At 37.0% G+C, this 13760-nt stretch overlaps 1 protein-coding gene across 1 annotated transcript; it reads left to right on the forward strand.

Moving 5' to 3' along the window:
- The first annotated feature begins 12347 nt into the window (after positions 1–12347).
- On the forward strand, positions 12348–13238 carry LOC145039897 (uncharacterized). Its single transcript, XM_078987898.1, has one exon. It carries the CDS (start codon positions 12348–12350, stop codon positions 13236–13238), a length of 891 nt encoding a protein of 296 aa, XP_078844024.1.
- Positions 13239–13760: the final 522 nt, after the last annotated feature.

Consider the following 13760-nt stretch of genomic DNA (forward strand, 5'->3'; position numbering starts at 1 on the left):
GCATCCATTGCCACCGTCTGTCTAACTAAATGAAAAATCCACTTCTATGTGCTTTGTATGAGAATGAAAGATCAGATTTGTTGTTAAGTAGGTAGCTCTTAGATTATCAAACCATAATACCTGTGGCGTTGGCTAACACAATCCTAACTCCTTTAGTTTATATTGCACTGATATTATTTCAGCTATACCATTAGCCAATGCTATATACTCTGCTTCAGTGCTCGATCGTGACATAGTAGTTTGCTTGCGTGCACTCCAAGAAATTATGTTTGGCCCTAAAAATACTACGAAACTTCTAATAGATCTATGATAGTCTAAAAAACCACCCCAATTTACATCTATAGACACACTAAAAAGTGTAGAGTTGGACTTTCGAATACTCAACCCTGTATTCACTGTGCCCTTTATATATCGTAGAATATGCTTAATTGCCTCCCAATGAACATGGGTAGGTCTAGAGAGATATTGGCAGACATTGTTAACAACAAGTGGAATATCTAGTCAAGTTAATGTAAGATATTGTAAACCACCAACTATGCTTCTATACCTGAATGCATCATCATCACCTAGAAAATTTCCATAATCACGAGCAAGCGTTTCCGTGACAGACATGGGGGTTGAGACGCTCTTACAATTCGCCACATGAGCCTACTTGAGTAAACTAGAAGCATATTTATGTTTCATAAGAGTGATTCCTGTGGAATTGTGAGCAACTTGAATCCCCCAAAAAAATAATGTAACCGACTAAGATATTTGATGGGAAAGGTACCAGAGAAAGTACACACCAACTAACCAACTATTCTTTGAGAAGAATCGAGAATGACAAAATCATCTTCGTAAACCAACATGTAGATAAGAATGTTCCCTCGATGGAAAATAAAAAGAGACGTATCAGATTTCGAAGATTGAAATACAAGTTAATGCAGTCTGTCACTTAGACCATAGATCGCCTTCTAAAGTTTACACACATGATGAGGTTTCTGAGAATCTTCAAAGCCTATATGTTGTTGGATGTAGACCTCTTCATTTAAGAAGCCATGAAGAAATGCATTGCTTACATCAATCTATCGAATATGCCATCCTCAGGACACTACAAGAGCAAGAATATGAAGAACATTTGCTGGTTTGACAATTGGACTACATGTGTCCTAAGAGTCAATTATGTATTACTGAGTGAAACCACGAGCTACCGGTCGTGTTACTCTTATCAATAGAAACATCTGGATGTTGTTTACGCTGAAAAACACACTTATAACCAATGACATTCATATTAGATGGTTTTGGGTCAGAATCCATGTACTATTCTTCTGAAGGGCAGAAAATTCAGTTTCATGGCATGTCACCATGTTGGATCATCAAGTGCCAAGCGATAGGAAGTAGGTTCAACCAAGAATGCAAGTCTATTGGGATTATAAAGTATTGTTCAATTAGTAAATTTTTTAGAACAAGTTTATTGGGATTATAAAGTATTGTTCCATTAGTAAAATTTTTAGGACAAGTCTTTCCTGCACGAGCACGAGTTGTGATACCTGATGTAGGCGAGGTGGCATTACTAACATCTAGGCTTGCTGAAATAGGAAAGGTTGTAACAGCAGATGCCGAAGAAGTATCAACTGTGACAATAGGAGCTACATTTTCAGAGCTGTCAATAGTAGCAACATGAGCTACATTTTTCAGTGGTGGTAACATCTGAGTGATTTGGTGAATGCATGGACTAGGTTCTTAGTTGGGTATGTTCCTATGATGACATATATGGTGTAGGTGGAGAAAAATTTACACCTCCATCATTATTAATTGTAGTTCTTGGCATCTAAATATTAACCATAGAAGGTAACGACATTGCAGCTGCATTAGAAGAGTTAGCCAAAAAAGATAGGTCATAATTATGCAAATAGTCATTCACGACACTTGGTTGAGATTAAGGAAATGATGCAACTTCAAACATGGGAGACGGTGTGGCAAGAACAAATGAAGTTGCATATAGGGAACGTGATTTATCAAGAATCACACCTCAAGGTATCGAGATTCGAAAAGTACGTTTATATAAACACTTCTACCTTTTGTGCATTAAGCTATACCCTAAAATGACAAAAATTTTAGATAGATATGCAAGTTTCTGAGTGTTATATTTGCGTAAAATTTGGCAACACACACCTAAAATTACGAAGAAATGAGTAATAAAGGGTTATTTAGAGAAGACATGTAATGGGTGTAGCACCATTTATTGTGCGATTAGGCATACGAATGATTAGCTAACTAGCTATTACGAAAGCTTCATCCTAAAAACAAAGTGGAAGAGAGGAATGAGCTGAGTGAGCCAAGCTTGTTTCAATAATGTGGTGATGTTTTCTCTCTGCATCCCATTTTGTTGTGATGTATGGGGACAAGAAATGTGATACTAGCTTGCTAAAAACATTTATGAAGCTGGTGGTATTCTCCACCCTGAGCTGATTGAATGGTACACATTTTAGTATTAAAAAGGTGTTCAACATGACTTTGGAAATTATAAAAGACTTTTTCAACATTAGATTTATGTTTAATGAGACAAATACAAGTATAACGACTTTAATCATCTGAAAAACTAAGATAGTATTTACAACCTCCATTAAACGATTATGCAAATCCCCAAACATCAGTTTGAACAAGCTCAAGTTGAAAAGTTGTAACACGAAAAAATTATCATAAGGAAGTTGATGACACTTTTCATGTTGACAAGCATCACAAATACCAAACATATTATATACAAAACATTCTAGTTTATTTGACTTTAAAATAGACTTCACGTCAGCTGAAGTAGGATGACCAAGATGACGATGTCACTGTAATGAAGACACTTTAACAGTAGATACAACCTGCTGAATATATGGGGAGTATGACTGATGGGCGTTAGGAAGAGAATTCACTTTATTTTACCGAGTAGAAGCGTTTTCTTCATGACCTTTTCCTTAAAATGGAAACCATTAGGGTAAATTTCAATAAACTCATCATTATTAGAAACAAGTTTATGAGCAGAAAGGATATGCTAATTGATATGAGGAACATTTAAAATACTTTTGATAATAATGGGTGGACTTAAACTGGAAATTTTACAATTAACAATATGGGAAATATGTACACCTGTTCCATTTGCAACTTAAACCTTAATTGTCTTTGCAACAGTATCTCTCATGAGTTTATAAGCGATCCAGATAACTTGTGACATGATCTGTTGCTCCAGTATCAATATACCAGTTTGTATCACTTTTGTAATTATGTGTGTTAGCACTATTTCCTCCACGATACTCCTCCACTTGATAAGCAAGGTTGAAATGTTTAATGCAATTCAATGCGTTATGTCCTCGAATACTGTAAACTTGGCAGCGCGGACCACTACCATTGTGCCTACCACGTGCATGTCCATGTCCACGAATACCACCATCATTGCGATAGTTGTTTTGATGATTATTGTGGAGCATATTGTTTCTATTGATGCGATATTTGCTCCAAGATCCACTTATCCATTGTCTTATAACATTTTTGGTAGAGGAGGTGAAGTTTGTAGTTCTGTTCATCACTGTAGTGTGGGTCTCGTGATGTAACATCCCAAAAATATGACCCAAAAATTTCATTTTTAATTTAATAAAAAACAGTATTCCAAAATCACCATCAATACAATTCAAATAAATTAAGTGTAGTGAACATCATCTCAAATCAGAGTAAATAAAAAAAAGTGGAACTATGTGTGTGGGCAAGGCAGTCATCCTAAGCTCTTCCCATTGGAACTAGAAGTACCTGAAACATAAACTAAAAACCAAAAGCACGAAGCTTAGTAAGTTACCCAAACTACCACATAACATACATAATAAATCACATAATAGGCCCCCGACCTCCATCGGGACCCCGCCCTCCTTCGGGTCCCACCTGGCATCGAGCCCCGCTCGGTATACATATCTGTTACACTTAGGCCCCGCTTGACATTGGACCCTACCCACTATACACATGACATATATATATATATATATATATATATATATATATATATATATATATATATATATATGTATATGTATATATCACATAATCATGCTAATAGATACCATGATCATAAAACAATAGCATATGATTCAGTCATCGGGCCTCGCCCGATATGCATAGAAGCACATAACACATGCAAGGGCACACAGAATCCTAACATCCTAACATAAACAATAAGGGTCAAAATTGGTGCCTTAGACCCGCTAAATCCTTTGAGGAAACTAACCTTGATGGCTGAATCACACGAATAAATACCTTACTGCTGTTCGACGAATCCCCAAGCTCAAACAAGATGGAAATGGAGTAGAGAATCAGAATCCACAAGCTCTTCCTTGATCGACAACCTTACACCAAACTCCTCCTTGATAATGAACTAAAACACACAAATATGCAGACAATGAACTTAAAAAAACAATGGAAAGGTCTAGGGTTTCAAGATAAGGCTATAAGGCCAGTGGAGGCTGAGAAATCAGGGTAACATGAGCCATAAGTGTGATTATATAGTGTCTAAACCTTCCAAATTAAGGTTTAAGTAAGACACACTATGTTGGGTGTAGTTTGGCATTTGTTGGGCATAGTGTCTTAGCCACCTGCGTTTACTAACCCATTACGCTGGGCGTACGAATCTAGGCATGTGTTTCTTGGAACATACACATATGACCATTTTGCAAAAAAAAAATTAACATAAGGGCCAAAAGTATAATACCTGGAATTATAATGTTACAATTATCCCCCACTTAAATCAAACTTCGTGTACGATGTCTGCTACCCCGAACAACTCCGGAGAGTGCTCTCTCATCTCATCCTCGGGCTCCCAAGTCCACTGCGATCCCTTGCGGTGCTATCATTGCACCATATCCAACTCGACAACCTTATTCCTCAAGGTTTTCGTCTTCCGATCCAGAATCACCATCGGTCTCTTAATATAATTCAGGCAGTCATCCACCTGAATATCCTCCATTGGCACCATTACGGAATCATCCACTAAGCACTTCTGCAACCGAGAGATGTGCAAAGTGTTATGAATCTGACTTAGCTCATCTAGAAGATCTAAGCGATAAGCAACCCGGCTTACCCGAGCCAAAATTCTGAAAGGACCGATATACTAGGGGCCCAAATTTCCTAGCTTCCTGGACCGGATTACACCTTTCCAAGGTGACACCTTCAGGAGAACCATATCCCCCACCTAGAACTCTACATCTAAACGGCGCCTACCGGCGTAACTCTTCTGCCGACTTTGAGCTATCTAGAGCCTGCTCCTAACCTGTTGAATCAACTCATTGGTCATGAGTACCACTTCGGTATTCCCATCGGTCTGCTGATGGAATGATGTGTTGAAATGGAGACGAGTATCCAACTCGTCATGAAACTTCTAAAATAACCTAGAAGTAAATCAGACATCTCTGTTAAATACCACAGATACCGACACCCCATGTCATGTCGCAACCTCCTTGATATATGAATCTCAACCAACTTCTCATCAGATATACTCTCCCAAATCAAGATGAAATGCCCTCTCTAGGTCAAATGATCAACGATGACCCAAATCGAATCCACTGCGCACGTAGTTCGGCATTGTGACAACCCGAAACTATTCCGTCACCGTAACCCATTTTCCGTTAATAGAACTCGTTCTTATTTAACTTTTCCGTTAACATTGGGATCAAACAAATAAGATATTGTACTTTTACTAATGACTTCATAAGGATCGGAATAAATTATGAATGCGGGGAAACACCCTAAATATCCTTTTAAGAAGTTTTAGTTACAAACGAATTAAAATACGACCATTTAATCGGTTATGACCTTAAGCCCCATTTAACGTCGGTATCAGGTAAAATTCCACCTGACCACAAACTCAAACCCTATATAAGGGTTGAGTGGTCACTAAGTTAGAACTTTTACCACTTTAGTTCCCCTCTCTCTCTCTACTCTCTCTCTTCAAGGCCCGATTCTTCCGAAATTTGCTAGTTTCCGCTCCAGACTGTAAGTACATTTACCCTAGATTGTTCTACAACCCATTGCATGTCATTATAGTTTAAAAATCATCCAATAAGGCTAAGAATAAGGAGTTTACGGCCCAAGAACACTCTAGGGCCGCAAACTCCTAAAAGTATGCCAAAATGCCCCCAAATCTCTTCCTTAGGCTTAGAGGCTAACTTACAACATACCCTAGAAGTGTTTTAGACATTAAATCTTGTGTTTAGAGGCTTAAAAGAGGGTTTACTGCCCAAGAACACCCTTAGGCCATAAACTCCCTTAAACTATGCAAATTGAGCCTTTAAATCCTATTTAGCCTTGGACCTTCACATAGAAACTTGTAGGAGTAAGCTAAGGACCTCAAAAACGAAGTATAAGGGGTGTCCAGAGTTCACGGCCGTAAAACATGGGGTTCACGATCGTAAACTCCCAAGGAGTGGTCATAGGACTGTAAACTCCAAGGGAGTGCCTCTTTTGAACCCTAAACACCCCTCAAGCCTTGGAATTTGCCTTGGAATCCTTACTAGAGTCATAAGAGACTTGAAAACACACAAATACACTCCTCCCATTAGTTTACGGCCATAAACTCATGGGGGAGGTGGTCCCTCAGCCGTAAACTAACCTAAGGTTAGTTTGTGAGCAGTAAACTCCATAGTGAGGCCTAAAACTCCTTCCTTGCAACCCAATAGCCTTCTAGAACTTAACCATAAAACTTTTGTTCACATTAGGATGTGTATATGTGTTTAATTAGTGTCTAAATCACTAATTGATTGTAAACATATGTCTTCATATGTTACTACGATCATAAAGTGTGTACAAGTCTTTACTTGGCACCAAACGCTCAACTAACACTTCCACCCGATCAACTCGCTTCAGGTGAGTTCATACCCCTTAATTTACCTTTTTAAATGTTTTTACATGTTTTAGGGGGGGGGGGGATACAAGTAAATGTGACCAGTTCTAGTTTCGAATCATATGTGATTTATAACTTACAACCAAAAAGGATTTTTATACTTTTAACTATTTGTCAATAAAACTCTTTTAAATATTTGTCAAACACATTTTTCTAAGCTAAATTGTTGTTAAACTATTTTCAAAATTTTATTTAAACTACTTTTCTTTTAAACTATATCGACATCAATATATTTATATAAATAAGACTTGAAGGACTTAGGACCGATAGCTCACCTTATTTCCTGTTCTTGTTTGATTGTGGTCTTAGGGTATATTGTTATCCGTCCGACTGTCGTTGATTTCTTAGTTATATATCATATATATTGTGTTAGATATGAAATTCTTCATTGTATATAATACCTTTGTAAATGAAAGGCATGCGACTCTACACTCTATATAACTATAATAGGTATAGTTAATACTACTGCTTGTTACCTCTATCACTATGATACCCACTATAATTACTACTATCACGAGTGAAGGCACGTTTAAGAGAACAATCTATATACTATACTAAAAGTTACTATACTATAATACAAGAGAATACACTAATCCAGAATATAACACACTATCCCTCTATACGACACTCTACTACGTAAATACCATGTAACCAGGGCTTCTCGAAAGGAAAGCAACACTACATGTATAAATCTATACAGGACCGACTGTTAATTACAGTCCGAGCCGACTAGGCCAAGGGATGGCACTACATCACTACACTACGGATGACCGGGGAGGTCATCGGACCCTCTATAATCACTCAATTCGGTTACATGAGAAATCATATCCATATCCAAATTAACACACTAAAAACTAAAGTCTAAGCTAATTCCAGAAGTAAATAAATATATATTGAAGTTTGCAACACTACTACAGTCAACCAACAATACTTTTACTCATCTACGTTACTTGTATGAAATTTATTACCTTATTTTTAACACTGAAAGTTTCAATGAAAATACTTTTACACACTCAAAGGATTTAACTTACAAATACACACAACATATCGCTCAGTCACTCTCGATGCATGCATTGGCATTTGTATGCCTAGTGTATGCGGTAGGTGCTGACTTCCATTGACTTTTAGGGTTTTAATCAAGTTATGAACTTTGTAGGCCATGGAGGGGTAAAATGGTCTTTTACCCTTCTGAAATTAGTAGAGAAGCCTAGCCTAACAACTTTTGGGGGTTGATCGTATCAATTATTAATTAGAGATATATGCGATATATGTTAGGCGGAGTCTAGACCAACAGTTCGGGTGGGGGATATACTTGCTTTATTTTATGAGGTGAGTCTTTTCACTATACTTACCTAAGTGGTAATTACTGTGCGACCGGAGGATCTTATTCGTGTTATAGACCAAAGGGTCTTATTTGCTTATAATGAGATATATGATATTATTCATTCTATCTTTGTAAATTATGCTCTTATATTACTTTGTGTATATATATTGACCTATGACCGAAGGGTGCATACCGAGTAGTGAGACCAGAGGGTCTTTACCAAGACATAGGACCGGAGGATCCACACCAAGCTGTGAGACTAGAGGGTCTTCCTTAATAAACATGATCGGAGGGTCCTTATCGAGATATACCCATGAGAGGCTAATTATTTACGTGTGTGGTATTTTGGGGACTCACTAAGCTTTGTGCTTAAAGTGTTGTGTGAAATGTGTTTCATGTACATCTCAGTATCGCGGGAAGGCGCCGGCATGATTGTACGCACCAGCTTGATGATTTGTGTTTTTGAGGATTTTGGGATAATTGAAAATTAAATCACTAATGTTTGTGTTTGGGAAAATTTTCAAATTGTCTTGATAAAGATTAAACTATATTGTGTGGAAGTTTTTAAAATGTGATTTTTTTTTTGAAAATTTAGAGTGCTACAACGGAAGCCTGGCGCTGCACCCTATCCAGAGTCTCGATCTCAATCTCTCTCCTCAGAGCGGCATACTATAACTTGGAAAGAATTAGGTAATGCTATGTAGACACAAAATCCCATATCTCAGTCTTGAGCACGGTCAAATATCGCGACATCTGAACCTATTCCGACAAAGCTTTCTCAAGACATAAAAGTACACTCTCAGTGAACTTCTTGTTGATCTCCATCAGCAACTCCATCGTCTGTTTGAGTGGCGGATAATCTTGGGCCAAACACTCTCTATCCACCAAAGGCACATACTCTACACGAAACATCTCTGTAAACTGACCCCAAGTTAATGTGCCTATATCTATAGGTGAGTAAGAACCGGTCACAAGCTTCCACTAGTCCTTCGCCCCCAAGCGCAAAAGGTTAGGGGCGCACAAGCCTTTTGGTCCTCCGGACGAGAACACGTGAAGAAAAAAACCTCTATTCCAGACAACCATCTCATCACCACAATTGGGTCCCGTCAATCTCCAGGGTCTTCGAGTTATGGATGTTCTGATACTGAAAAGATCCTAATACTCTAGTAGCATTGACAGCTATAGTGGTTATGGTAGTGACTGTGTAACAACAGCATAACACCCATCAAAGAGCTCAATCATAGTGGTCTTCACCAACCCAAACATCTTCAGGATAGAATCCCATACAGTTGCAACCACCTCACCAGCTATCAACTCCCAAATCTGATCATCGAGCATAATCAATCTCGTTGGCTCACCATCTCCTAAACCCCCAGCTCCGGATCCCAAACCTCTAGTGACCACCATGCTGAAAAATAAACATAAATTCATCAGATCACCAATAAAGTTAGACCTTACAACTTACATATATCTAACCTTGGGCCTTGTGGTTTCCTTCACATGTATATGTGTCCTGTGCTTTTAGTAGTACGGGCCCATACTACCCTCCACACCTACCCGTATTTGTCAAAATTGTTACCTCAAAGCCCTTGGTCCACTAGGCCCTCTGTGCTTGGTAAACATGCACCCTAAAACACACTCCTAAAAGTGACCATGACTCCTAGTTCCACTCGGACTATACAAATCCCACACACAACCCATGAAACTTCCATTAACATTGCAGTTACCACACATATGCCAACCATACATAACATCAGATCCAATAGACAATCGAATAAGTGATTCTAACTTAAGCCCGGAACACAAAAAAGGAATAGGAAGTAAGGATAAATCCAGAATACTAGGGCTATAAGATCCTAAATATGTACAATTATAGGCCATATGCTCAGCTAATAGAAACAAAAATGTCGGTTCCAAATAAGCAATTCAAAGAAATCTCCTATGATATAAGGTTTCATGTATTAGGCAATTCTAGGATGTGATTCCTGAGGATCCTAAGCCTATATTCTACCATGTAGTTCTATAACATATCAACATATACATATAACATGTGTGAATATTCTGGGAACTTTCCATGAGCTTCGGCTGATTGTACACATCGCATCCCCTTTGTAGTTATTTGGAAAACAAATTTGAAAAATCCTTTTGCAGATCCCTAGTTTGAGTTTGAAATTACACGAACGCTCATCCAGTTCACTCAAAATAGGGCTCTGATACCAACTTGCAATGTCTCGAAAATCAGAGTAGATTTTTCATTTTTATACACAATTCCATACATCCACGACTTATGAAAACATTGTTTACAAATCATAATAAGTCAAAATATCAAATCAGAGTATCAATCAACGTAAACTGCAGGAGGATGTTTACAATCACACCTTCGCTTTTCCCTGCTCATTAGAAGTACCTGAAACAGTGAAATCCAAAATTTAAGCAAATCTTAGTGAGCTTCCTGAAATACCCCGCAACACAAACAAATACACATGTAATACAAGCATGCATTTTACCTTAACCAAATCATACCCGATTTGTTGGTTAACAGCACCGAGAGTCAAGAACCTATTTTTATTATTCTAGACATTAAGACAATAGTGCTTATGTATGGGGAAGAACAAAGAGTCAATATCCTATTTTTATTATTCTAGACATTGAAAAACGCCCAAAAGGATAGTCCAAATGTTCTATAGCATGCCATGCACAAGAAAGTTATATTTTGGGGACAAAACCTCGTAATATCATCATTCCAACAAGATCTATCAAGTTAATGACAAATGTATTAACTTTATACCTTCTAGATGTTAAGGATGATGTAAAACTTCAAGATCCAAGATTGCTTCTAGCTTCCAAGCTTCACCACCACTACCTTCTTCTTCCTTTGATATACACAAAAATACACTCTCAAGCTTCAAAATGCAACAATGGGATAGGGTTTTTATGGTGGAACGTTTCTAGTGATGGAGGATGGAAATGGGATGGAGAAAAAAAATACTTAAGGTTCAATATATATGGTCCAACCCTAATGATTAGGGTTTATGTCCAGGCGAAGTACGCCCAGTGTACTGAGAGTACACACAGTGTACTGAGAGTACACACAGTGTACTCAGAGTACGCCCAACGTACTCCCAAAACGCCTTCTTTTCGCATTACGCCCCTTACGCCCAACGTACCATCGAGGTAGACCTGGCGTAAGAGCCTAAGTCTCAAAATTACAATTTAAAGCATTAGAAAGTGAAACTTATAGACTCGAGTGTAATAATAGAGTTAAAAAATTTCGTCGCCATATGGGTAGATGCTTGTGGGGGTAGACATCAAACAAACGATTTCTACATCGAGTTACAATTGTATATGGAGATTTATTTACAATTTCACCTAAAATATAAATCCCATTGTGGTCAAAAGGAAGATTAAGCTGCTTAGAAATATCTCAAATACTCCAAAGTGTTTTCTTCAGCCTAAAAACCAGCTAATGTTATTTTTTTTTTGTCTTTCATGAAAGTGACGCAACATCTTAAGATGAGGTTTCACCACCAAAGTACGATTTTGGTAGATATAGATTATTTGTCAACCCATCACTTCATTATTACATTGTGTCCTCGGGTTACCATGCATGTCTCCAATTTGGAAGCAGCCATTCACCAAATTCATTTATTTAGGTTATCACTCGTGCGTTGTGTATACATCGATATTTAATCCAGATGCTGCCAGAGTATTTGTAAGATTAGTTAATTCAACAAATCAGAACCCAAATCTTGCATTGAAAGAGGCAAGTTAAGTGTCATAATATATATATATATATATATATATATATATATATATATATATATATATATATATATATATATATATATATATATATATATATATATATATATATATATATATATATATATATATATATATTGAGGCGTGTGAATATTGTGGTAGGACATAGAATATTGGAAATGAGCTGTGGATATGGAAAGAAGGGAGACAATACATAGAAGTAGGTGGTGAATCAATCTTAATTCAGGATCGCATTATAATGGACCGCAAAAACTCCAACCATATATATACCAAGTTACAAGAAAGACAACATACAGTAAATCAAATTCTCTAGCTTCTACATCTTACAAATAGATGGCAACTATTTCTTCAAATACTAAACCCCATTATCATGCCAGATCCAAAAGCTTACCTTCTTCATCAGACCAACAATCCATTCTCAATAAGTTCTACAGATTTCAAGATTCTCAAGAAATCTTCACTTCTTGTTCATCATCATCATCATTTATAGGCAATAAATTTAAAAGCCTGAATGATATGTATGAATCTATTCAGCCATTCCTTATATTGTCATCCACTAAACAATCTTTAGCCCAAGGATGCTACAAAGAACAAGTGAACAAGTTTTTAGATGAACTCGTTGGGCTTTTAGATCTGTGTAGCACCACCAAGGATGCCTTGTCCATATCCATGGATTATGCCAAAGAAATCCAGTCGGTTATTCGCCGGAAAAGAGGTAATAATGACGCGTTAACTTCTTCAATCGAGTGCTATCTATCCCACAGGAGAAAAGTGAAGAAGGTTGTTTGTAAAACATTGTCAAGTTTGCAGAAGCAATGGGCTTCTTCAGTCAAGGAAAGCCAAAGAACAGATTCAAACATTAATATATTGGAAGAAATGAGATTAAATACTTTGGCAGTGTTTGAGTCCTTGTTGACCTTCGTTCTTGGATCAAACACACAGTCAAGGCCAAAAGGCTGGTCTTTGGTCTCCAAAATGATAGGCAGCAAGCGTGTCCATTGTGATGAGACTCTTGACGAAAGTGAACTGAAGAAGGTGGATGATGAATTACATGCCGTAATCAGCTACAAGAAAAGAAAATCAGACAACTTATTCGTAGAGAATATAAAAGTAGGCTTAGCAGAAATGGAATTTAGCCTCCTAGATATCAGTGACCAGTTAGAATGCCTTTGCAGATACTTGATCAAGACTAGAGTGTCAATTCTAAATATCCTCAGCTGTTAGCAACAAGTCAACAATACATATTGTAGTGATGTAAAGAAATTTTTATTGATTATAGATTTTGTAAATATTGAAATAATTTTTGTATAAAGTTATGAACGAAAAACAACATTTTTGAGGTGATTAATAACTATTTAATTTATATATCATTTAGATAATTAGACAGCATACTGGAGTTTACTAATAAGTATATATGTAATTACTTTTTGTATCCTTATACCACTGTTGTAAAAATCCCGACTAGGTTATCTCCGATTAATCCTAGGCGCTACTCGACCGATCAGAGGGCACCTAGCAATTAATCCCTACATACATAATAAGTGAAACATTATACAACGATGAAATTTTAACATTTTGAAGAAGTTATATTTCAATGGATACTATTTGAGGCATGATTAGTGTTGTATTAATCATATTAATCTATTTTGTTATCATATTTGTGGTATTTACGAACTTTGATATGATATTAGTCATATTATTTTATAATTCAGCAAATTAATCAAAACCGAGATCATACATTAATTC

This window comes from Lactuca saligna, chromosome 4, assembly GCF_052625555.1.
Source record: "Lactuca saligna cultivar CGN05327 chromosome 4, ASM5262555v1, whole genome shotgun sequence".
NCBI classification, from domain to species: domain Eukaryota; kingdom Viridiplantae; phylum Streptophyta; class Magnoliopsida; order Asterales; family Asteraceae; genus Lactuca; species Lactuca saligna.

Coding starts and splice junctions, on each gene's coding strand:
- LOC145039897 (XM_078987898.1), top strand. CDS start 12,348: ATGGCAACTATTTCTTCAAATACTAAACCCCATTATCATGCCAGATCC.